The 26,811-nt window shown below is 31.9% G+C and overlaps 1 protein-coding gene across 1 annotated transcript in view; it reads right to left on the bottom strand.

The window, feature by feature from the left end:
• The window catches only part of LOC125070342 (semaphorin-1A), a 341,204-nt gene that overhangs the window by 29,122 nt on the left and 285,271 nt on the right, over window positions 1-26,811 (bottom strand). Inside the window, exon 3 of the mRNA XM_047680167.1 lies at window positions 15,656-15,752. Coding sequence (XP_047536123.1) covers window positions 15,656-15,752 — 97 coding nt within the window. The remainder of the gene's footprint in view (window positions 1-15,655; window positions 15,753-26,811) is intronic.

The raw sequence follows: 26,811 nt of genomic DNA, 5'->3' as shown, positions 1-26,811 counted from the left end.
TTTATCATATACAACATAAAGAAAATTCTTTTTTTTTATTTTTAAAGTATAGAAAAATGGGCAAAGACAAAATGTTCAGTACATTTTTTCTTCATTCTTTGTCATACCATTTTATTTTCCGATCAGTTGCTATTGACAACCCTTAGAGTCAACAATAAAAACAATATGGAAATAAGAGTAGAAAAAAAATGTTCGTAACTTGCAAAGTTATGTTTTCATTGGAACTTAATTCACCACACTTCTCCAATGCGTGGTGGTGGATACTTGTTTTCTTCATGCGGATCAAGAGATGATTTATATACACAAATCAAGCACATAAAAACTGTGGTCCTTCCCGAGTTTGATCCCACAATCTTTGGTTAAGATGTATGCAATAATACTGTTTATTTTTCTGAGTTTAAGAATTACATTGTATTCAAAAAAAGAATAATACCTTTTGTGTGATAGATTTATATACATATATTTCCTAGTAAATATTTACTAAAAACAAAGCAAACCTTTTGAAACGAGAAACCCGTTCCAAGCCAGTGATTTATTATTCATGCGAAGTAAAACGAAATTTAGTAAAATTCCCCCAGGTTTAAACAAATAATTGTTTAATATATATTTGCTGTCCATGCGGGCACGTGTGACAGGCGGCAACAATATCTGAGCGAGAGGCAAATAGTGCCGCCATTAGCAAGTCGAGTATAAATTCGCTCTCGAAGGCGCGCCCCGCCACGTGATTTTTTTTAAAGAAATAACCTCAACAAATATCATCTAATTATTATTTTTTCGCTGTTTTTACTCTTAGTCGTCCCACGTACATTAATACATCTTATAAGTACTAGCGTCACTCACTCATTCCAACGCACACCGATAATATTAAAAAGAGCGCGCCTTTATGAGTGAACAGATCAAATACTCTACCGTATGCATAAACGAATTAATCTAAACCAAATTACGATTATTCATTGCATATATTATTGGAATTTTATATTCTAACTTGGTTCTATTCTATTGTTCTTAAAATTCTTTTGAATATTTTCTAGCTAGTAAACATACACTTTACAATTATTGACACTATTTAATGTACAGAGTTACTTTAAAAATTGGTATCATAGATGGCGCTAGTAGCCAATGACACTTGGTTCGCCATCTTGTAATAATTTGTATGATTAGTTAAAGCATACTGAATTATTTTTTCGATTGTAAAATCTATTACGAGAGAAAGAGAGAAATCAATGTTTATCTAAAAATCCACAATGCTTTACAAAAAAAAACACTTGACATGGTTTCATTTATCTTTATATATGTGTCTGTCTTTTTATGAACTGACTTTATATTTATATTGAAATATAAAATTTGTTTCGTAATAGTTAAAATGATTAAAGCAAACTTTCATGGGTTCAAAAGTACTGAACTAGATTTACAGGAATATTATCGCGGAAAACATAAAACAAAGGTCCGTAACAACTGGGAGAAAGTGGCGTCCGTACACTTAATAAGTTAGAGATCTATTTTCCTCTAAACTACTTTATTTGTTTGGGCCACAACAAATACGCAGTTCACAAAGTTTCCTGGGCACCTGAAATTGCATCTACGCTGTGTTGTTTAATCAAAAGAGAGTTGAGAGAGTACTAATGGTGCTCTTTACACGCGCTTCGTCTTCTAGTCGGACTAATGATTTTAATATTTAGTTAAATTGATTTAATTAAAAGTTAGCTCAAAAATGTAAGTTGCCTTGGCCAAAGATCCTTATTATGGTAGTAGTCGAAAGTAAGGAGGTGAATTCGGTAAATCCGCTGCTATACTGCGGGTACTCCCTACAGTTTTATTGCGACTCATGTAAGGTTCCCAAAGACGTCCAATGATTTGATTTGGCTATGATTATATAAACTCACTTGATGTGGATTGCTTGACTTTGACTGTTAGTTTAGATCTATGTCTTCAATCTTCCTAACAATTGCAGCTCGCTGCTACTTTGGACATAAAAGTTTTGCTTAAAGAGATTTTGAATAATTTTTGTATAAACTGGAGATCAATAGTTGCAATGATAATGACGATGACTTCCCTTGATTAATTTCAATCACGGCGGATAGTCTTAAAGAGATTAAGCAACTGCACACGTGTGTGTGCGTAAACATAGGTCCACTCTACATGCTGACTGTTGTAATCCAACCGTAATAGGACGGCTATTTCGACACCAGAGGATGAATTAAGGCGCTGGACCAAGAGTTTTTAATGCTTTCGTGGCACGGGAACCTCAAAATGGTAAAGCTACTGAGATTTTTTTGGCAAAAAAACATTGATTTAAAATATTATACGCATTGATTTATTTGAGATACAGTTAATGGACTTTCTTCCAGGTATCCAGTTAATATGCAATCATTACCGAAGTAATTAAAATACAACTATTTATTTTCATGTGATGCGTACACAGTCAGACTGTATTTTGTTCTCTGTGTCAATAGTAATTTAATATATACATATATATCATGGATATTTGTAATTGACGAAGGGTTATTATCGAAGCTGTGATAACTGTGATGCCGAGACATTGGAGACGTTGGTTGACGACCTCCGTGGTCGAGTAGTGTGTACACCGGTTTTCATGGGTACGCCACTCCGAGGTCCCGGGTTCGATTTCCGGCCGAGTCGATGTAGAAAAAATTCATTAGTTTTCTATGTTGTCTTGGGTCTGGGTGTTTGTGGTACCGTCGTTACTTCTGATTTCCATAACACAAGTGCTTTAGCTACTTACATTGGGATCAGAGTAATGTATGTGATGTTGTCCAATATTTATTTATATTTATTTTATTTATTGGCGCTGTAAGAAATATTAACCATTCCTTACATCGCATCGAGAGCCAAGATGGCCCAGTGGTTAGAACGCGTGCATCTTAACCGATGATTTCGGGTTCAAACCCAGGCAGGCACCACTGAATTTTCATGTGCTTAATTTGTGTTTATAATTCATCTCGTGCTCGGCGGTGAAGGAAAACATCGTGAGGAAACCTGCATGTGTCTAATTTCAACGAAATTCTGCCACATGTGTATTCCGCCAACCCGCATTGGAGCAGCGTGGTGGAATATGCTCCAAACCTTCTCCTCAAAGGGAGAGGAGGCCTTTATCCCAGCAGTGGGACATTTACGGGCTGCTAATGCTAATGCCTTACATCGCTAATGGGCCACCAACCTTAGTGCTACCCACGGGCTTGTAGTTACACTGATTCAGTCACCCTTCTAACCAGAACAAAATATCGTATTTATAATAATTAATTAATAAAAGTTACAAAGTGGGTGATACCTAACCAGAAGAACTTACATAAAGCCCTATTACCAAGGACAGTACAGGTATTTGGGTTATACGTATTTCCGGTGATTTGATATTGTTTTTCCTAAAAGTTGTTCTGAGTAGAACGTTTATTTTAATTGCTTTTCAAATGATGATTTAATTAATTTTATGGCGTTTGATTACAATCTTTACCCCTGTTTTCCTGTAGACCGTTATAGTAAGTTTTATCAAATTGTTAATATTGCGTTTGTGATTGTTGTTATACAAGACTTAAAAATTCAAGCTGGCTATACACATGGCTATATTTAATACACTGAAAATCAGACAGTAGAGTGGTAGTTACGGCAGTATTGACGACTACGTTCGTCGAGTTGTTGTACGTTTCATGCAATTTTTTTTTTCTTAATTCAATTAGTGTGCTTAATTTAGTCATGTGTATAGCCAGCTTAATGATTGTAAGGGCTGTGTTAGATGTAGTTCAGTTTATCTTTATATATTATAAATTGAAGTTACGTCAAACAAAGTCGGCTATCTACACAAACTATCTGAGGAATATAATCGTGGATATTGTGGGCGGTACAAAGACCAATGCTATCTGTTAAGTTAGCCAGATGTCTGAATTGCACTAACGATATATTTAGTTGAGGAGTATAACTAGTCGACAATGGTTTCTATTTATATATTGTTAAATAATAGTTTTATATTAGCTTAAGCCGTAGTTAAGTTTAGATGTCAATATAATATCTACATTTACAATGAGATAGATATAACGTTCTATAATTGTTAGGATTTAATTGACATTAAGTTGGTAATAGTACAAGTAATTGCCTTGTATTTTTAATATCCGGTAAAGTTGTAAATAAATTTCCCCCATGATTGTGATTATTCTTTGGTCATTATTTTTTCAGTTGCAGAACATAGTTGGGAAGTGGGCAGTGCGTAACACTTTAGTGCTTCGATTTTCTTTCCTGTTGTATCTGTTCCATCAGAATATGGTAAAGTACAGTAGTACCTAAATACCACCTAAGTAAAAGGAATACTGCTCAGTTAAGGTGAATATTTGGAGTTTACTCCACCAGCTAATCCGGATAATATTGCCAGAATTTCATCCGAAAAATGGTGGATTTCCTCGTCCGATTTTTCTCTTATTATGTTTGTCTGGGCTTGAATCTGAGGTCTTTGGTTATCCATGTGTTTTATCGACTTGGCCCTTTCAGTTGAATTTTTATACATTTATTTACAAATAACAAGCACAGCAAAGGAGACGGCGTTAATTTAAGTACGCCGCATCCGATGGGGTGAGCAAATGAACAGAAATCAGAGCAGAGAGGCTCAGGGGAGCACTTGGGTCTAGCCGAGCTCTTGATGGATGCGATGATTACCTTAATTTCTTTTTTGCCACGGAGTCGAGTCGAGTGTTCAAAAGATCCAAAGACCTACGCGGATTGATGGAATGTATGGTTTTTCGTGTTTGACTTACATCGTCATGAATGTAGGTTACGATATTCTTGTGTATTAATCCAAGTATTTGTTATTTCTCAACGTAATCGTGGTCTGATCTTATAAAGTAAAGTATGACAACATAATAATCTGTTGCCATACTTTATTATTATATATTTTAATCATTAGGTTTATTCTATAAATAAGAGCCTTTTATTTAATGTAATTATTGTGACTGGAAACTAATGACACAGTAATTTCAGCCGTGGGTCTTAGCTGAAGGTTACTAGGTCAAATCAGGACGTGGGTAGTGGTTAAAGAAAATTTACGAGGAAATGTTGTTATGTTAGAAATTTTACGTTTTGTTACGTACTTAAGTTTATCGATATATGAGGAGTGTATTCAGTACATACGTCTATCTTAAAAATCATCTATATACTACTAATAAAGTAGAAATGCATATTTATATCTAAATAGTAACAAAAAATATAGTTTGTTTCATGTGGAAAATGAAAAACGAACTATTATGATCTAAAAATACTCTATAACATAGTGGCGCGCGTCCGCCATATTAGATTTGTGACGTCATCAACGTGAATTAAAAACTGTGACGAGGTTCGTACACGAAATAGTTTTTGAAACGATGCTGATAAACTATCTAGATAAAAAAAATAATGCGTTACGGGATTTATACTCAAAAACTTAAATTAATCATATAATATGAAAATATTTGTAACAGCTCTACAGAATTTATGATATAATGATTAATTATTTAAGATTTATAAAATGAAACTGAGGTGGTCCAGTGGTTAGAACGCTTGCACCTTAACCGATGATTGCAGGTTCAAACCCAGGCAAGCACCACTGCATTCATATACCTAATTTGTGTTTATAATATATCTCGTGTTCGGCGCTAAGGAAAAATAGTGAGGAAACTTGCTTGTGTCTGCTTTTAATGAAATTTTACATGTGTAACAAACCTAACCTAATGCAGGTTGCATTGGAGCAGTGTGGTCGAATAAGCTCCAAAAACTTCTCAACAAAGGGAGGCCTTAGCCCAGCAGTGGGAAATTAACAAGTTGTTTCTTACTCTTTTTAACTAACAAACAGATGTATGTTCTTATCTCATAATCCATTAATCCCCACACGACCCCGAGAAATTTAGATGAGAAACAAAATTTCGTATGTAAAATAATTAATTAATAAAAGTTACAAAGTTGATAAAGTTACGAAGGGGTGGCTTAATCGGAAGTTTTGCGCAAACATGATAAGCGCTTTCGCTTATCAAAATTCTTAACTTAAAAAATATTCAGCCCACAGCATACTGTACACTGTAATCTGAATTTTTCTTTAGATATTTGTGTACGGTTAATGATGGAACTGCCCTTCGTAATTCGGGGCTTTGCATTATGTTTGACTAAGGAGGTAATTATTAAAAAAGTTAAAAGTCGTTCTAAAATATTTGCTTTTGGGCTAATATTTACAATGTTACATTTAGATTAATAAAAAAAACACGACTACCCTGAATGATTGAATGAATACAAGTGTCACTTGGGATCGTGTAATGATTCATATGCATCAAAATCTGTCCAGGATATCAAAAAAGAAATTCTCGTACATTTTTTCCTTTTTTGGGCTCCGGGCTTTTGGGTCGTGTACTTAACTTAAAAATCCTGTTTAAAAATCTTTAAAAGATCTTAATATAGTCGAGATAAATAGATGATTTAAGGCATAGAGTATTTATTTTTATTTTCTTGCGAGATATTATATAAATTTAAATGGAAACAATCAAAGTAGCTTCCTATTTAATTGTACCACAAGGTGGTAGGACTTTTTACAACCTTAGGTAGGTATCACCTATTCATCATATATTTTATCGCCAAACAGCAATACTTAGTATCGTTGTGTTCCGGTTTGAAGGGAGAGTGAGCCAGTATAACCTGTAATGGCTTTACAAGGGACATAGATCTTAGTTCCCAAGGACGGTCCAGCCAAAGTATGACACAAAAAATGATATATATGCATATGTAATGTGAAGATTCAAACATACTTACAAGGGTTTATTGATACAGGGTACATTGTTTTCAGGTGAATTTATAAGTAATGATACGGTTTCTTATTAAAATTACATAACGCTTTGTTTTAAACTAATGGCACATTTAGATATTATCTGTGCACACAGCTGGTACGGCGGTCGAAACGTTAATTTACTTAAAAGGGCACAAAAGGCTCACACCCTGTATGCCGGAATAATATTACAGGGACGCGGGTCAAATAAAGGTTAAAATCCACATAACATAGCGCGATGAATCGTTTTCGTTTTATTTACCTGTAACGCATAAGATTATTGAATTGTCATTAAATTGTTATAGCAGAGAAAGGATAAGATATATAATTAAAAGTTTATATTATTTTATTAAGCCGAAGGCGATAAGGCGAGTTTTTCACTTGAGGCTTCGTTTGCAAACGTATGAGTAGTCATCATAAGGTTAGATTAGAAAAAGTGAATTCGATAATTGAGGTGAAGTGATTCTGGATCCTGCTTTCGTCTAAAGAAATTATTTTCTAATTCATTCATACATTACTTCGTATCAAATTTTATTAATCTAACTTAGACAGACGAGTGTTATAATGTTAGTGCAGATAACAGTAAGATTAGTACATATTTTTTTACGATTCATAATATTGTCAACTAACTTAAAAAAAAGCTATTTGTATCATGTATTCTGTTTGAATGACATCACATAACATACATATATATACCTCGTTCTATATTAAATGTAAAAGGAAGCAAAAAACATATCAGGTGATTGTTCTATGTTATTGTCTTCATATATTTCAATTATTCAATTGAACTTTATAAATAAGTTGATGATGGTAATATTTATTTAATAATTCCATTTATTAGCAGCGATTTGTCTATCATGCGAGATATTTTTTACCCTTTGTTAAATAATGCAATCATTGACTATATAATATACATACACAATATAATTGTTGTTGAGTTATATTAAGTACTAACTATAAAGCATGCGTTAGAATGGCTTTTCATTTCTTAATTGTAATTGATACAACTCGCGTGGCTATTGTACAATGGTGGCACTACGCCAGAAACCTTCACGGAACTGCCGACGATAACTGTACAAAGTTCAACTCAATGGAACGAACGATGCGTAAACGCATAGAATACGAACATAAGTTTAGTTTATATATTGTAATTATTATGTAATTTTTTAAGGAGACTACGACAGCATAGGCTTTATGTTTTCATTACATTAATAAATTAATTATTTAGATATTATACATAATCATCATCCGATTATGTTTTTTAATTGTAACACCCGAAATGATTTGTTGGGTACTCAGGTTCCTTCAATCTTGAAACCTGTTTAAAATCCATTAATAATAATTTAGGATATTTCAATCGACAAAGATATTTTTTTCTTTGATTACCAAAAAAATCTGCCAGTGTAATATTTGTCGTCCTATTTTGTAGGTGGACAACAATCCGATTTTAACACGTAGGCGAAGCTAAGGAAATTAACCGTGGGCCATAAAACATGCGGATTAACATATGATAGTATCATGATACGTGTTATAAGTTATGTTGCGGATTATTTTGAAGTTACATTATTATAATTTCTTGGAAAACATTTGTGAAATTTGAAATTCTAGTAATATAGTCTCGTACTAATAATTAAAATCACTCTAAAACAACATTATTACTTAGCATGACGTTATATATTCATACAATTACTTTTGGTTTTCTTTAGACGCATTTGGGTAGGTTAGGTAGGCGGTGAGTAACGCCTATCAATACTCAGTATTGTTATGCTTCAGTTTTTGAAGGGTGAGTGAGTCAGTGCTACTACAGGCACAACGGACATAACATTTTTGTTCTCATAGAATTGTACACACTAACGCGAATTACTTTGAGTCGTGGTGACCACTTATTACCAATCATATGACCCGTATGCCTGACATCCAATGTATTTCATAAAATTATTTGATACATATGTAAAAGTATTATCATTTATTACTTTGTACCCTAAAAGTTAAAAAAAAGCAACTAAAAAATGCTCGCTAAGAACAAAAGATTTAATAAAAACCACGAAACCGCCAGAAGGGATTTAATATTATCTTCTATATAAAGAAAATCAATAGCATATTTTCGGAGTCAGCCGAGTTCGGCGCCGTCTCGTTAAAACAATGCGACCCCAGCTCTAAAGAAGTTCAAGGTGAGAGTACATTTTTTAGGCTAAAGACAGACGATGAAAACGGGTCGACAGCCGACACTGATTCTTATAACAACCTCTTTGCGCTCTATAATACATCCCGAGTTCTAGTTATGCGAATTTCATAGCGTGGCGTAACCATTGTCATGTAAATCTGATTTGGAAAGAAATGCAAAGTTTGCAGGAACGGATGAATATTTCAAATTACAACTCGACTCCGCGCTCATTGTGAGAAATATTGTCCAATTTGTCACACACTCGAGTTTTCTTTATGAACTCGTTTACGGTAGCTATTTTGTGCATTCGGTAACGTATGTCTTTCCCTCTAAATAATAGATGCAATTTACTTGTTTAATTATCGTGTAACTAACTAGTGCTACTTGAGCTTTATGCTAGCCTGGTAGTTACGACTCATTCATCAGTTATTCGACCGTTAAATAGCAATACTTTTTGCATTGCTACATTTGGATTTTAATGGTGTCTGTGTGTATGTAATTTTGTATAGTGTCAATGTATGTTTGAGAGGCGGAAAATTTCTAACTGCCAACTGCCTCGCCAAAAAAAATTAATAAACCGAAATTATGGAGAATTGCGTAATATCAAAAAATTTAAAGATGTCAATAATAGTTTTGTAATTACTGTAAAATTTGACTCCTTCTTTGGTTTAGTGAGCCAAGATGGCCCAGTGGTTAGAACGCGTCCATGATAACCGACAATTGCGGTTTAAGCCCAAGCAAGAGTCACTGAATTTTCATGTGCTTAATTCGTATAATTCATCTCGTGCTCGGCGATGAAGGAAAACATCGTGAGGAAACTTGCATGTGTCTAATTTCAACGAAATTCTGCCACAGTGTATCCACTAACCCGCATTGGAGCAGCGTGATGAAATATGCTCCGAACCTTCTTCTCAAAGGGAGAGGAGGCCTTAGCCCAGCAGTAGGCTAGACAAATGGCCGCAGATAAAATGTTATTGGGTTAATCTATCGAAATATTTTAGCAATAGAAAGAAAGAATAGAAGTCCATAGACTGGCAGTTGGAAGTATGTGCACTCCGTTGTTCCTGCGTCTGAGCTCACCGTTCGTGTCGGATTACCGTCCCATCGGATTATAAGATGTGTTTGCCCACACACGTGTGCTCTATAGTATGTCCTGCATATTTACGCAGATTGCCATCTGGCTAATCTTTCTTGAGATTGCCGCCGTGGCCACAATCGACAGGATGACAATATCAGTACCGAAATTGCGTTTAAAATGTTGCATTCTTTGAGTTTGCAACTAACTACATGCATTTTTCTAAAGTGACACAGTTGTATACGTAATACCTAATTATATTTACCGATTGTGATTTGATTTTAATTAATTTAATATACATGTCGAGAAAATTAGTCTAAAATGTTTTTTTATAAATACTGTAAGAATTAAATAAATAGATTAATGTTAATGCTGGCGGCATATCTGCTGACAACGCTTTGGAAAGGCATATTGGGCTAATATTACGCCATCAAAAAGTATGTATTTATATATCAAAAAAGGCTTTAATAGTAGGCGAGGAGAAATGGTTCCCTTTCCTATTTTGTCAGTGCCAAAATTTTCATTTAACATTACGTAATATATATTTAATAGATTTTTTTTATTTGAATAATATCAAATGAGTGTTGAAATTTAAACAAATTAAATTTCGTTTAAAGTTAAAATTTATATTCAAAGAAATGTAGTAATGCCTTCCGAAAGAGGACACAGGCATAACATTCAGTAAATATTTATTTTCGTTACTTTGAGTAAACAAGCTATGATACCGTGATAACGTGACATGTCTTAAGTGATGCGATAGAAAATATCGTAATCAAATAATATCGATAAAACCTATTTTATTTGTATACCAGTTTGTAATATAACACGTTGCTTATAATTACAAGATATAGTTATATAATTTGAATATTTTATTAATTAAAATTAGAAATTAAAAAAGAAAACATACCAAGAGAAAAAGTAAAGTTATCCGGTGCCTAACAACTACTTTTTATAATCTGTTATCTTGAAAGCGAACGAGTTTTAATTAAAGAAATATTTTTCTCTGTAGGAAAAAACGTTAACATAGAAGTTATAGCCAATTATATAATAAAACAATTATTATTACTAACACTAAATCAATTAGATTAATAAATTAAATCAATTATTTATCGAGTTAAAGCGTATTGCGATATATTATCGACATCCCTTTACGCAGCACTAAAAACATGGCGTCTATAGGCCGTCGGGCGAGGGGTGCTTTAAGTTTTCCTCCAAACACCAGCCAAAAATCTTTACAAATGCAAGCGAGAGGAAATGATCCGACATAGCACGCGTTTGAAAGAGAAGGATATATTGCATTCGACTTAGCTCCGCGGTCGCGGTTGATACAAGAGGTTCCATACTTCATCCGGTGTGGTTAAAAGTACCCTAACTTAGCTACGAATTCAAGTGGAGTTGGAAAAACAAATAAGTATCTCGTCTGAATGTAATGTTGCCTTTATAAATAAAGAGGTGTTGCTGTGCATATATTTAAAGCTAGAACATATACTTTGATAAAACTTTCAGTCACCGTTTGGTGGTTTTATTTGCTTTCTTTGCAAGACTTAAAAGTGAATTAAATTACCTTTTAAAATACTAACTCACTTACTTATAAACCTTGTTTAGCGGGTGTCTGGTTAAACATTGATTTCTCTCTTTCGTTCATCGTTGACTTTACATTAGAAAGAAGAAGAAAGCAATGTTACACTAATTCCTGAACCAATATTAAATGTAAGGCATAGGTGATTAGTTTGTAATCGTTTTATAAATACTTTTACCTATAATGTGTATTAATTGCATGAAGTTTTGTTTGGGATCGCATTTATGAGGACGTTCGACAATTGTCAATTAATTCAATATAAACTTTTTGACCGAAGAACATAATACATTTGTATTGAATCCGATTCAAATGTTCAAATATTAAAGATTGGACAACATCATATACCTTACTCTGATCCCAATGTAAGTAGCTAAAGCACTTGTGTTATAGAAAATCAGACGCAACGACGCTACCACAAACACCCAGGTCCAAGACAACATAGAAAACTAATGAACTTTTTCTACATCGACTCGGCCGGGAATCGAACTCGGGACCTTGGAGTGGCGTACCCACGAAAACTGGTGTACACACTACTCGACCTCGGACCTCGGAGGTCGTCAAATAATAATAATATAGATATCTATAGCGTACTGCGCTATAGATATCTATATTATTTTTATATTTAATTAACAATATAATAATTTTATTTGTACTTATAAATTAAAGTGAGAAGTGCCGTTTCTTGTTTTCATTTAATTATCTTTAATAATATTATAAAGGCGAAAAATTGTATTTGGATGTTTGTTACTCTTTCACGCAAAAACTATTAAATGTCTTTCAATAAAACTTTTTAATAATATAGCTTATACATCAAAATAACACGAAGGCTGTCACTTATAAAGATATTGTGTGAATAATGTCTGACAAACACTTGAAACGCGAGCGAAGCCGCGAGCGGAATTAGTAGGTTGTAAATACGGGTCAAGGGATACTCACTGTCATAATCCCATGGAATGACAAATCCGAAACACTCGGAAATAATTCGGGTATAGGATCAATGATTTGAATAGTTTCCCGAAGAACGCGAGTGAAAACATTGCCATCTATTTATTGATGGAAAAATCCAATAAATTGTCTTTGCCTAATCCGGGGCTTGAACCCAGGAACTCCAGACCTGAAGTCTTATAAGCTAGCCTCTCCACTAGTTTTATAAATCGGTTTCGACTGGGTATCCGATTATGTAATAAATTCGCTTCTACTTTTATAAAGACAACAGTCTAATATCGAATTTTTAAAATAGCATGAAATATCAATTCAATTTTTGGATTTAAATAGACTCGACTAAGTAGTTATTGATTTTCATAAATAGGATGTACATTTAATTCCAAGCACCTCTTATACGAGAATGTATGAGTTCTTACTGGTACTCGTCGGTTTATTCCGCATTTCAGAACAGAAGGTGATAGTTGGTAGTTTTGTTTCAATTCGCATGATTTTAATTGTTTTTATTTATAAATAATTTAATTGTAAAATGGCATAATTTTTTTTTCTTTTTAATTTTAAATTTGGATTGATAGATTATGATACTTCAGGCTCAAGAGACATGATAGTTAACGAGGTTAGTGGCACGTTGTCAATGCCTACAATATTTGGACGGTTAATATTTAGAGTACCAATATATGGGTGATGGTGATCGTTTTCTATTACCAGACTCGTAACTATTTTAAATAATAATAATAATGAAAATACGCAACATTATTATTGTAAAATATACTAAGAGTACTTAAATTATGTAGATATTCTCCAACTGAGATCATATAATTTTTTATGGTTCATATACATTAATTTGGAACCTATATTATGTACGTATTATATTTTTATAACGTATTATATTTATTGTAAAAAAAAGTGTGATTTATGAGTTATTTAGATCTCGAACAAAAGTAAGATGAACAGTAAATACGGCACGTAAGAAAAGCAAAAAGATTCATTTAATTGAATCCGCTAGGAGAGTTTGTCGAAAAAAATCTTATAAATGAACGTCGAGAGAATGAAATAAAGAGAGGATCGGATTAAATTGATATCTGAACAATGTGTTTAATGAATAATTTTAGTTAAATACCCACACACTTTCCAACAAATAAAAATTAAAACATCATGACAAATAAAAATTTAACATAGTTCAATATCACAATTAAAATGGTAACATTTGACATACAACAGGCGATCCTAGGATCTATGTTAAACGCCTATCTATTCTTACGCAAAAAAAAACAGTGCTACCCACGAAGAAAAAGGTATTTATAAAATATACCTTTATAATGGTTTGATACCATCCTCGTCAGATTTGAGAATCTTCGTTTAAATTTGTTTTTTCTTGTTTTCCACGTTCTAAATTTGCTACTAATATTCCACTGTTTTTGATGTATATGTTTTAGAAAACGTTAACGTATTTAGATTTTTCAATTAATCCATATCTTGTTAAGCGTTTTATGAATATAAATAAAGATTATCATAAGTCTAGTTAAAAATTTAAAACGGTCGTCAGGGTAAATATGAAGTAATATAATGGTTATTGAAAGATTTTTTAATTAAGGAACACTAAATGGTTATTACGTCATCATTAGTTTTTTTTTATAGTTATAAAAATATAGCAAAGATCTATAAGAGATATATAGTTTACGTGCTACGCATACAAAAGTAGTGTGGTGTAGGAGTAGAGAGCGTCTGCGGGGAGGGGCATAAGGGAGGCAAGGCATACAAGTAGGTCTTACACTTAAGGCGTTTCAATAGTTGTTTCATATCAACAAGCTTTTATTTAATCAACATGATTTATATAAGATAATTTTATAATTCGTCTCGTGCTCGGCGGTGAAGGAAAACATCGTGAGGAAACCTGTATGTATCTAATTTCAATGAAATTCTGCCACATGGATATCAAACCCGTGAACAGATTGTGAATTTACTTATTTTTATAAGATGTGAACTTAAATTTAGTATACGAGTGAGCACTGTTGTCAGCCCAATAGCGTGTACAAAACGTCAGCAACATAGGTTGCGTGGTGTTGTTTTTAAATTCAATTGTTATATTTGAACCGACGCACTAGCAACTGTAATAAAATTAAAGCTGTTAAAATTAAATTTACCTTAAAATTTACGACAGCGAATGTATAATTATTTTAAGATTAGTTCTCTAGGCCGTTAGGGTAAACGAATAAATTTTTGTCTTCCAACTTTAAACATTTAACAGTATTAAATAATATAGAATGAAGTTTTAACATAATTAATCATTAACTTTTTGGCAATATTAATATTTAAATACAGTAAATATTTTAAACAGAAATTGATGTCTTTAACAGAAAAGAAAAAAAGATTTTCTAAGAATGCACGATGTCGTCCTGATCGAATTTAGTCACGGCGGACAATCTTAACTATCCAGCCACATACATACATACAGGTCACATAGTGCACAAGTCTGTGTGGAAACACAGATTTATTCTCTATTCAATCTCATAATCAGATAAAATGTCAATTACGACACGAACCGAAAGAGGCGTAGAACCAACGGCTTTTCATGCTTTCTGTGGCACGGGAGTATTCCAGAATAACAGAACAGTACTTTCGAAAGAAAAACTCAATATCTATTTATTGCTGCGACTTGGGGTTTAAATAATCCTTGGTAACTGTAGCCTTATATCTGGCCACTAGACTAACGATGCAAAATACATATGTACATATATAAATGGTATGTTTGTTTATAGTTTTATACTAATAACAAGAGCCCGAACACTAACAATAAAATGTACCACAGTTGGACAATGGTCTTGTTTTCTGTCCGTCCTGTTACCCCCCTAACAGAATGCTTAGAGTGTATTTTATGACATTGTTTATGCGTGCGATGAAATTTCCTCCACATGTTTTCCTTCACAGCCGAACATATAATATTTTGTACACAAATATAGAGCCCGTGAAAACTCATCGGATTTAAACTTGCGATCATTTGAGATTAACATTTTATATCCAATCAATCAACAAAGGCTGATGCCATTGTTGATGCAAAAGTAAACTTTATTGATTTACAAAAATGTTATATCGGTAAAAAGAGTTACATACCTGCTACCAACGAGTAAGTAATTTCCATCTCGTAACAATAATCTGAAGAAGTCTGTATGTGTCTCATTTCCAAGAAACTTGTGCGTGTCGTCGACCCCTAGAAGCAGAAAAATAAGATATTAACGACCATTTCGTAGTACCATTACAGAGGATTTAAAAAAAAAATATATTTTATTTTTATGGTATCGGTAGGTGGACGAGCAAATGGGCCTCCTGATGGTAAGTGGTCACCACCACCCATAGACAATGGTGCTGTAAGAAAAATTAACCATTCCTTACATCATCAATGCGCTACCAACCTTGGGAATTAAGATGTTATGTCCCTTGTGCCTGTAGTTACTACTGGCTCATTCACCCTTAAAACCGGAACACAACAATACTGAGTATTGCTGTTTGGCGGTAGAATATCTGATGAGTGGGTGGTACCTACCCAGACGGGTTTGCTCAAAGCCCTACCACCAAGTACACACATTGTCTTCATTGTTTAGAATGTCCTTAATCATTTGAACGTTTTCTAACAAAGATAAAATTAGTATAGTTTTGCGAGCCGGTCGTTTTGCCTCAATCTACCTGTACCTAAACCTATAAGTTTCGAGTTTGCTTTTACAGAATAGGTCTTGGCAAACATCACACAGATCTAATCTCATAGTTTTATTATTGTCTTTCATCTTTAATATTAATTAAATTGAAGCGTCATACGTCATAAGCATTTTGCAGATGCGTAACGTAAACGCAGTCAATGTAACTTATCACACTCGTTGTGGACGTTATTTAACGTAGGGTTATAACCAGCTCATTCTGTTGGGTGGAATAAGCCCAGACATATTAAGATAAAACAGTATGCTATTATTATAATCAGGTATTCGTTTTTATATTCATTCAATTACAACAAATGTTATAAAAGATAATTTCGTATGTATTTAATAGAATAATTGTTTCATTTACAAACAAAATACATACAATATTGAATCATTTTGGAACAGATTAATAGATAAATAAATAATTTTCAAATCGAACCATTAGTTTAATCAGTGTCGATTGTATTAAAGCAATTTAATAAACTGCGTTTTATTTGTATAGTTATTATTGTAATATCAAAATATTCTTTAAATATAGAAACATTACGCTTATTTATTGATGGTAAAGTATTTACCACCGGTTCTGAAAGTAACCTCAGATTCTTCAACAGCTGTTGTTTAAACTGTATATTTATAGTTAAAGCAGGCATCATTTAATTTCCAAGGTATGTTTTTAAATAATAATAACCATTATATCAATACAAGTATGTAAGTGAAAGAAAATGGAAATAATTTCATAGCAAAAAAATTAAATCAAATGTTTTTTTTCTTTCAGCAATATAACATATTCATAATACGTGAATTGAAACGTTAAATATAATACTCTCGATCAGATTTCTGTATTCACATACACCTGATACCAATTATGTTAAAAGCAACGTAAAAGTTTCGATTTTATCTCATTAGTATACTGTTACAATATTCTATAAAGCCGGGAAGAAATTTGCATTTCCATTAGTCGGGTAACAATTTATCGCGAGAGTTAAAGGTATAATGTGACTTATACGGTACATTTAGGGTAATGGCGTAACGTTTTACTTAGATAAACTACGATTTTGACAACGTTGGTAATTGACAAGATGTTAACTTTTATGCGATACTTCTTTTGGCGCGATGAGAGCAATTTAAATTTCGAATTAGAATATAACGTCAAATTATACTATGTATCTGTATACTAGTGAGTGGCGAGCTCCTTATTTTTTTTTTATTAATATATGACTAAGATCTTAATTTATAATACCTCTATAATTAAAATTTTCTTGCATTATAAAATATACTTTAATACACTTTTAAATATTTTTTTAATTATGATATATGTATCTTAGAAGACTTCGATTTTTATTTTATTTTTTATTTACTTTTAATATAAATATCTAAACATACGTTTCAGTTATGTAATGAAATTGTTAACAATATTTTCATATAATCAATTTTCCTCCAATAGTTGTGAGCAATATGTTCGGTGCAATGATTAATTAATTATTTTTAGCTAAATACTTCCAATTATAATTGAAATTCAAATTCATCATATTGGTCGTTTTACAACATGCTAGATAATTTGAATTTATACAATACAATGCTTTTCAAAATTAGACTTGTTTTTACACTGACTTATTTTATAAAAGTTTTGTATCGCTCTAGTTATTAAAGATTATAATTACGTCCAAGAATTTATATAAGATATTTTTCAAAGTAGCCAACCGAATGGATAAGCTAAGCTCATTTTACAGTAGCGATCGATGTAAAGATAAAAGCGTTCACTTGTGCATGAAACGATATTCATAAAGGAACCTACTTCGATCACTGTTTGCAAGATATAAAACGCGCAGTGAGAATAAGACGACAAGTAAAGTATTCTGGCACGTGCGATAAAATCTGAGATTACTCAAAGGGTCTTTTTATGTGTAAAGATAGGTTCAAGTTTTTCACAATGATATTGGCAGTTAAGCTCCCAATCTATTCGTCGGCAAGTAGGAGTTATGTATTCTGTAAATCATTCGTTCTGGATTATCGTTTCATTTTCGTTTCTGTTTATATATCTTTATAATTTCGTCGTTCATTTTAAGTCATTAAACAGGGTTGCCATAAAATAAGACATTTACAAAATTTTCATGAATATTTAATACTTGGTAGATATATTACGTTAAATGTGTAATGTTTTTTATATTTCAATACGAAAAACTTGATTAGTAAAATTAATAATAATTAGAAAATATATAACTAGCGTGATAATAATTTCTAAGCAACACATCATGTTAGAGTTCATATTTAATATAATTTCGTCTTGTCGTAATGGGTGTGCTTTTAATTTGTACAGTTATTTATCATCTGTATTTGCCCTTATATTTGATGAATGTATACTAAGATGAATATGACTAAACATACAAGTATCACGATGTCCACATTTGTGTCCCATATCTTGAGTTTTTTTCCGTAACAAGATGGCACCCGCGCCTTGTTTGAGAGCCTTACGTCATACGGTTCAATGTTCTCGTGGACTACTTTTATAATTTGCGTCATGTTTTTATTTCCAAACAAAACATGTTTTATCGTTGTTTAAAATCATATCTTGTAATTAAATTTTATAATTTCAAGTCATTATTTAATAGAATACCTGTTTGTAAATTCTATTGCACATATATATTTACATAAATAGAAAATAGTCGTAGCAAGGAAGAAAATACTAACGGCCAGTGATATCTTATGGTAAGTGGTAACCTTTACTTTAGACATACTCACAGTGAGAAGTATTGATTCTTTGTTATACCATCAACGCGACACAAACCATGTGAACTTGAGACTATTAATAAACTGGTTAACTTGCCCTTTAAAATGCTGGTAGAATATACTTTGGCGGTAGAATGATAATCATGGTGGTACTCACGGGTTTGTAGAAAGCCTACAATTTTAGTAGTGTGCATACATTGTAAATATAAAAATCTAATTTTAAGTTCCACACTTTCTTGTATCTGAGAGAAGTGACCCGTTCTTCGTAAAATCACTGTTTTTTCAAGTCTGTATTCTTAAGAAGGCTCTCGCCGAGTAAGTAGGTCAAGGCGCAAATTTTCTCGCTCTGCGGCTTCGCGTGATATCGCCAACCATCGACTTTTCTCGGTTATCTTTAACATCTGGGCCACGAAGTTTTATTTTTTTTACGTTTAACTAAATTGCGTCAATCGAACTTCTTTTACGATATGGTCAGTGGAAAATATTTTATTTTTGGTGAAAGGAATAAATGTAATTTGAAATTAATTAAATTCTTATTTTATTATGAGAACACTTTCTAAATACAACGTTTACTGAATGCGAGTTCGTTCAAGTTACATATAAATTTTACTACATAACATTTGATTCATCTTTAAAATAAGATTAAAAGCATTAGCAAGTTAACAAATTAAAGCAATATTGATTCTTTTAGACTTCTAAAGTTTCTTCTTATGGTTTTTACTAACTACTTTTTCTGGTTATTTTGACTAATAACAATTCATCTATTTAGTGAACTCGTGATCATTTATTTTGTTTCCTTAAAGTACACGTTCGGTAAGTAGTATCTTCTGGCTAAATGCCACCAAATACACACATTATATTATGCCCGTGCAATTATAGGCTTAAGTTAAGTTCCACAGTTTACGACGCATTTGAAATGCAGGGCTTTGCTAAAAGTCTCAAAATTTAAGAGCTATTTTAAATTTACAACAAAAAAAAACATTTATTTAAGACTGACTCCGTTTGAAAAAAATAATGCAAAATATGATATAGTTAAATTAAGTGGGGTCGCTAAATCTATCTCCAGGGGGACATTAAAAAATCTAATTACTGTGAAATCATTAAAGCGGAACGGGCGCAGCTGGGTGTGTGAGGTGAGGCCTCTTTATTACAGTACTTATTGTGTAGACTCAGAATATATAATAACACTGTGTTTTAATTTTCTGTAACAAGTATCTACTTTTTTTTGTAACTAATTAATTTTGAAGTATGTGCACTTTCAGAATTTTCGTATTTTTTTCTTTATGAAGAGTATATAGTATAACTAACCAAATAGCAGCGGGATAAAGTGTCCAGTGACATTTGTATGATTTTTATAATCAAATTAATTCATTTCAATATTGAATTCAAATTCAGTTATGTGATTTTATTTGTTTGTTTCAATACAAATTATTTATTTAAATCCACGCTTTTATTAGTAAAGTTTATCTATATTATTTAGTATAGTTTATCTACAAACGGACGGACGATAGTTGAGGAAACGATAATCTGTGATAAAACGAAGTTACCGCTAAAATTCTACAGATTTATCGGATCTTTGGCTCACAAGTTTGCAGTCAGTTCTAACAATAAGGAAAGTTTTAGGTACATTGTTGCTATTCTATTGTTCTCTTATATATGTATATATATTTCGTGTAAATTTTAAACGGTGATTAAGGGTCCATACCCAGGCAGCATGAATTTTCAGTCTTAATTTACGTTTAGAATTTATCTCGAGAGACATGTGTCTAATTTCAATGAAATTCTTCCTCATGTGTTTTTACAAACTCTTTATAGCCGGTTGGTGTAATAAACTCCAAACCTTCTCAAAACCTTAGCCCATCAGTGCGAGCTTTACAGTTTGTTTAATTTACTTGAATTTATTGCATTTTTTTTTAAATTATTATTTCACTAAAAAGATAATTAGGATTTATCAATGTTTGAATTAATGTATACTAGAAAGAATGAGATAACATTTCCTCTTAAGTAAAATCGTCTTCTTTTATAAGTGAGTGTAGTAAGTTATATTAACAAATCGAAATTATTAAAAAAAAAAAAAAAATTCTAAACTCAAATTAAGAATTCGTTTATAAGTTAATATAAAACATTGAATTTTTAAACATTTCCCGCGTAAGTTTGATTCAGTTTAGAAAATTAATAAATGATAAAATTATTAACCATTCCAACTAGAATTTACTCCTCAGGCGTACATGTACTATGTACCTAACATAGGTATATAGAAAATCATTATTGCCTCGCTGCAATTAATTAAGTCTATAAATAATAAGTGTACTACGTTCGACGTGAACTTTATAAGAGCGAAACTAGTTAAAAAGCACATTATTCATGTTCATTAAGCGGGTAGAATTAGCCTGTCGCACCACAAGCGAGCTACGAACGAGATTTCGCTATTCAGTCGGTCTTGCAACGTAAGCTTACGGAAATTACCTTAACCTTTAGTGACCTAGGGAGGTGAGATCTATTTCCTGGATTCATGATATCGTATTATTCTGATAAGATTTTGATATTCGGATATAAGGATCATCGGAATTTTTAAAGTAATTTCCATTTAATTTATATTTTAATAAATTAAAGGCATATTGGTATAACATCGATACAAATTAGTAAATATTTGATTAGGTAGACCAAAATGCACGGATAATATTTGTTGAGATATTAAAGTGTGGTATTTGTTTTAGGCGGGTAGACGATCAAACACACCTGCTCTTAGTGAACTCCGCTCATAGACATTGTGGAAGGTGTTTAAGACACTTTTTACGCCTTTAATGCATCAGGACCATAGGACCTAAAATATTGTGGGACTATTACACTGGCTCACTACATTTAATGAGAACACAACTATTTTTAATGTGTTGGGCTCTTTTAATATTATATTTTATTTTAAATTTAACAGGGGTCAAATCAGAATAAACGTACATACAATATCATAATACTTAAATAGGATGAATTATTATTGTTTTTAATTCCTTTATCTTAATATTTAGCATTGCATGTCTTAAATACTTTTTGTTAAGGAATTGTAGCATTGCCTCATTTTAAAGAATTACATTTGATTAAGACTAAAGCTTGTGGCAGGAGTGGGGAGTTGGGACGATATTAGCCCAACGGGTCAGGATGAATCCTACGACTTCTTCATCTCTAGGCCCGCAAACTATTGCGCTATACTTCAACTTCAAACTTCAATTTAAGAATTTTATTTTAGTTTTACTTAAAAATGTTTTCGGCAATTTAAAAAGGTAAGTAATTATTTGAATACTTGGATGTGCTATTTTTTTAATACAATCGATAACTTCACTGTTCTAATAAAAATAAATGAGTTTTTAAAATATTTCAAGGCGGAGGTCGGTTTAGTATTCAGTATTGTAACAAGAATAAAATTTCGGAAACATATTTGAGACAAGTGTAATAACCGTATGTTTTTATCACAATCCGAACTTGACAATATCAATGATATAACCTTTATAGGAGACACTAAAAAACGAAATAAAAGCAAGAATAAGTGGGATTTGATTTCCGCTTATCGATATGTGGAAAGTCATAAAAATATATATAAATATCTTTGTATTTTTGATGTGAGAAATCTATTGGCACGCCTCGGGCGAGTCTGAATCTTACAGCCGCATTCAAAGACATCATTTACTTTAGTGGATATTACATAATTATTTTTACAGAACAATTTTTAAAACAATTACCTCATCCAGGTTTGTATTATTAACGGAGCTCTAAGACTAAGGTTTCAAGATCTGACTAGAGGTTGAATGAGGTTGTTATTGGTTTAAAAAATCGTTTTGTTAAAATGTTTAATTGGCATTAAAGTTAATTTACGTCTCGATTGTTACACCTCTATGACAAATTTTAGAGGCTATGTTATGGCGTCATGCCCTCACTATGTCGCTCTCAACGTGCGTTCTCGCCTGTGTGTGTGTTGCGTGTGTACATGGCACGTACTTTGATGCTACAAAGTACTTTATTATTATTATTGTTACGAATAACAATATTATCAATTAGAACTCTTTATGTTTTTTATTTATTTTCCTTCATATTTATTTATTTGTTTTCTTTTGTTCAAAGCAAATGCACGCTAGATAAATTAGGTTTTGTGTTGTTATTAAATTAAATAAAAGCGGCTGGGATCGGTCTTACTTTGATTTGTATGTGATCTTGTTATATTATTTAATTTCTTTAAAAAAAGTCTTATTAATAACAACTAGGAGAAAGGCTATGATTAAAATCAACATTCAACAGAATACCTGGATTTAGAAAGCGCTATTCAAGCGATGATATTTTTTAAGAATACTACAAGACTACTGTGTAATAGTGATGAGGGTTTTAAAGACATAATTCTTATTTTAATATAGATAAAATCTTAAGTAGCAATGTATTGTTTGTTTAACAAAAACATTAATAACTAGTTGTCGACGGCTTTAGGGTTAGTCGTCAATGTTAGGCATACAAAGCATGTTCTACTTTGGAGTTCAAGATTGCTACGAACCAATTTCATCAAATTCGGTTCAGTGCTCTTGCTGTGAAAGAGGAAGAGAAAGACAGACAACCAGTCATCATTACTTTCGCATTTTAATATAGATAGACTTTCTTCTTAAGATAAGATGGGCCTTGCAACCAACATAGTAAATTCCCCAAATTTAGTTGTCACTTTACTATAAAAATACGTAAGTAAATAAAATCAAACCAATTTATTAAATAAAATTTCACAATGAAGCGTTTTTTAATCGTCGATATTTAAATACTACCACCGTTTCCAGCGAGAAGAATCGGCAAGAAACTCGCATAATTGCTCGAAAAAACGAAAATTCCGAAGACATTGTCCACGAATATATAAATGTATCGTTCTAACAATCCCAGCAAAAATATCACTTATCATTAGCTACGTATTTCGTCCAATATTGTACAAAAGAATTGTAAAAATAGACGAAGAAACAGTACTATCAATCTTCATTATCTGGAACGAGTGTAACAGTCACGGCCGCAAATGGTAAACGAAATAGATGGATACAGTGGTCTAGAAAATCTGTTTGTCACTAACAAAAGAATAGGATCAAGTGAAGTGAAGTGGGTGATACTGTCGAGTTTATATGTCTAGTCTAAATGGAAACTGTTTCGACTTTTGGTATCACTCATGATTGGAAATTGAAACCGTTAATTATCTTTGATTTTGATCATGAATATAGTATAATTTTTTTGTGGTAATAGTTACATGGCGCCCATTGTGGGACCTTAAATTAATTATGTGTAAAATAAATTACCTATCATCATATGGTATGGTGTATATGTATATTTTACGGGTATTTAATGTTATTAAACAAGATATAAACTAATATAATTAATGTCGTGTACACCCCTACCCCATTCTATCTCTGTTTCTTTCCTCTACCTTAAGGTTGCCTGGAAGAGATCATAGTTTTAGCGCTAAGGCCGGCTTCTTGTGCATCTTTCTTAAAGATGACTAAACTATGTACGACAAAGAGTGTTTTAACTGGTGTACGATAAAGAGTCTTTTGATTTAGGTTTTTTTTTTTTTTAGATATAGGGTTTTTGTATATATAGGATTTACATCCCCGCATATAAAATTTATTTAAACAAGTAAGTATTTTAATTTGTGTATTAAAATAAAAAATAATTTAAGCACTATTTTTTACAATATCGCAGGTACGTATATATCGATATAAATTCTAAAATATACTTCGACGGTGGAAGCTCTCTTGGTTAATTAGTAAAGACTACAATCAAAGTGGGCTCAAGTTCCTTTCTCGATTATTTGCTTTCTTGACTAAAGATGCTTTAGTCGCTTTAATTCAGAATGAATACCGACTGTCTTAACAAAATACGCTTTTAATTTGTAATGTTATATTATTACCTTGAATTTTATGAAATTTCTCGTAAAACATTCTGGCAATGGTTTTAATTTTGTATATGAAGTAAAGTCATCAAAATAAATGATGCATGATTATAATTAAAATGATATTATTCTTGCTTAATAAACGACATAATATAGATCAATTTAAAATGATGAAAATACAAGATTGAATGAATACTGGTTTTTATCAAGATTTGTTTATTTGTGATTGATTTGTCATTATAATTTGTATACAATTCATTTATACAAAAAAATATTTTTTGTAGAGACGTGTCATGTTATAGTGTATTGTTCGTACTTTACTTAAATCATTATTCATATTTAGCTCAAGGAATTAACTTCGCATGTATGGGGTATTGTTGTGCGAAGTATTTCGTACCTACCAGCATTTTCTAATAAAAGAATTGAATTCATTCGAATTATATTTAATTGAAATGTGTAAAAGTACACAATATTTTTTCTAGGTATATGTCATTTTCCAAATATCCAAATCATTGTTAGTATTTTCTACGTAATTTAAAAAGAATGAACATTGTTATATAATGGATATGTTGTAATAGGGTCATTGAGCTTTCTTCGAAATTGTTAATATAATTGATGTCGAATTCGTTTTTATTTACTTGTCAATATATTTATTTTCTAACTACTATCATTAATATTGTTTAGTTAAAAAATAAAATAAACATCATGGAATCAAATGAATATATTTGTAGCTTTACGATATTCATATATTTTTATTCAGAAAACCGTCATATTGTTGTGATTGTAAGTTTGTTTATGTGATGTGAAAACCCATACGTACGTAGATAGCATAGCATTTAGCTAGAAAATTCAATTTTAAATACGTCTCTTGGGCTTTTATTAAAATTATTTAATTATTAATGTGAGAGATTAAACACTTCAAAGGAAAAAGCACAAAGGGAGCAGCGTTCCAGTTTTCGTGGTATGTTCAATTTTTCACCATTAATTTTTCGTCGTTTCAACCTTTGTATCGTGCAGTAAGTAAGCGTTATTAAAAATGTATGTTATTTTTTTTATGTTACCGAGAAGGTGAAAATGAGAGGATGAACGGAACTTATGAAATGTTTTATTAAATCATCGATTTACATAGACAATATAGAGTATTTTGTAAGCAAATATTTGTTAACTACCAATAAGGCTGTGCGACTTGTCTTGAAAAGTGTTCCTTAAAATTGGTGGCTTTGTGTAAGCCCATTTGGTTAGGTACCAGCCAATCATCAGTAATTCTACCTCTAAACAGCAGTCTCGGTGTTGTTGTGTTCCGGTTTTAAGGGTGAGTGAGCCAGTGTAATTACAGGCAAAAGAAACATAACGTCTTAGTTCTCAAGGTTGGTGGCGTGGTCAATGTAAGAAAGAGTTCATATTTCTAACAGCGCCATTGTCTATGAGCTGTGGGGACCACTTAACGTGAATGATATCATAATGTGGATATTCATAGGGTAGAATTTATTTTACAGCCAAGCATTTGATTCGTTAATTTAAAAACACAAATTAAATAAAACTTCCAGTAATTTTCTCACTATTTACAAAAACTTTGATGAAAAAAAGGTAACATTTATAATTATTTCAAATCTTAAATAATTTGTTAGTTTTCTTTATAACATCTTTGCCTTTTTCATTAAAAAAAAAAGAAACAAACTGACGATGAAATTGTCGTAGGTAACAACTTGTACATTACTTAGACGTTGTTGGGAGGACAATTTTTCCTCTTCGTTAACTATAATGGCTTGAAGGTTTCTTTGTGCCTTATGTTCCGAGTTTGCAGAGATTTTATTTTATAATATATTAATATTATGTGATATTTTCAGTCTTAGTTTAGTGAAGGTATTTTTAACTATGAAATATCGGTCTTGAATCTGATATAAAATTAATAAAATCTAAATTTAAAAGATAATGTTTAACTAATATAATATACC

The sequence above is a fragment of the Vanessa atalanta genome, chromosome 17 (assembly GCF_905147765.1).
Source record: "Vanessa atalanta chromosome 17, ilVanAtal1.2, whole genome shotgun sequence".
In the NCBI taxonomy this organism is placed as follows: domain Eukaryota; kingdom Metazoa; phylum Arthropoda; class Insecta; order Lepidoptera; family Nymphalidae; genus Vanessa; species Vanessa atalanta.
Note: the sequence above shows the minus strand (reverse complement) of the source record. Positions and strands in the feature narration are given on the sequence as shown.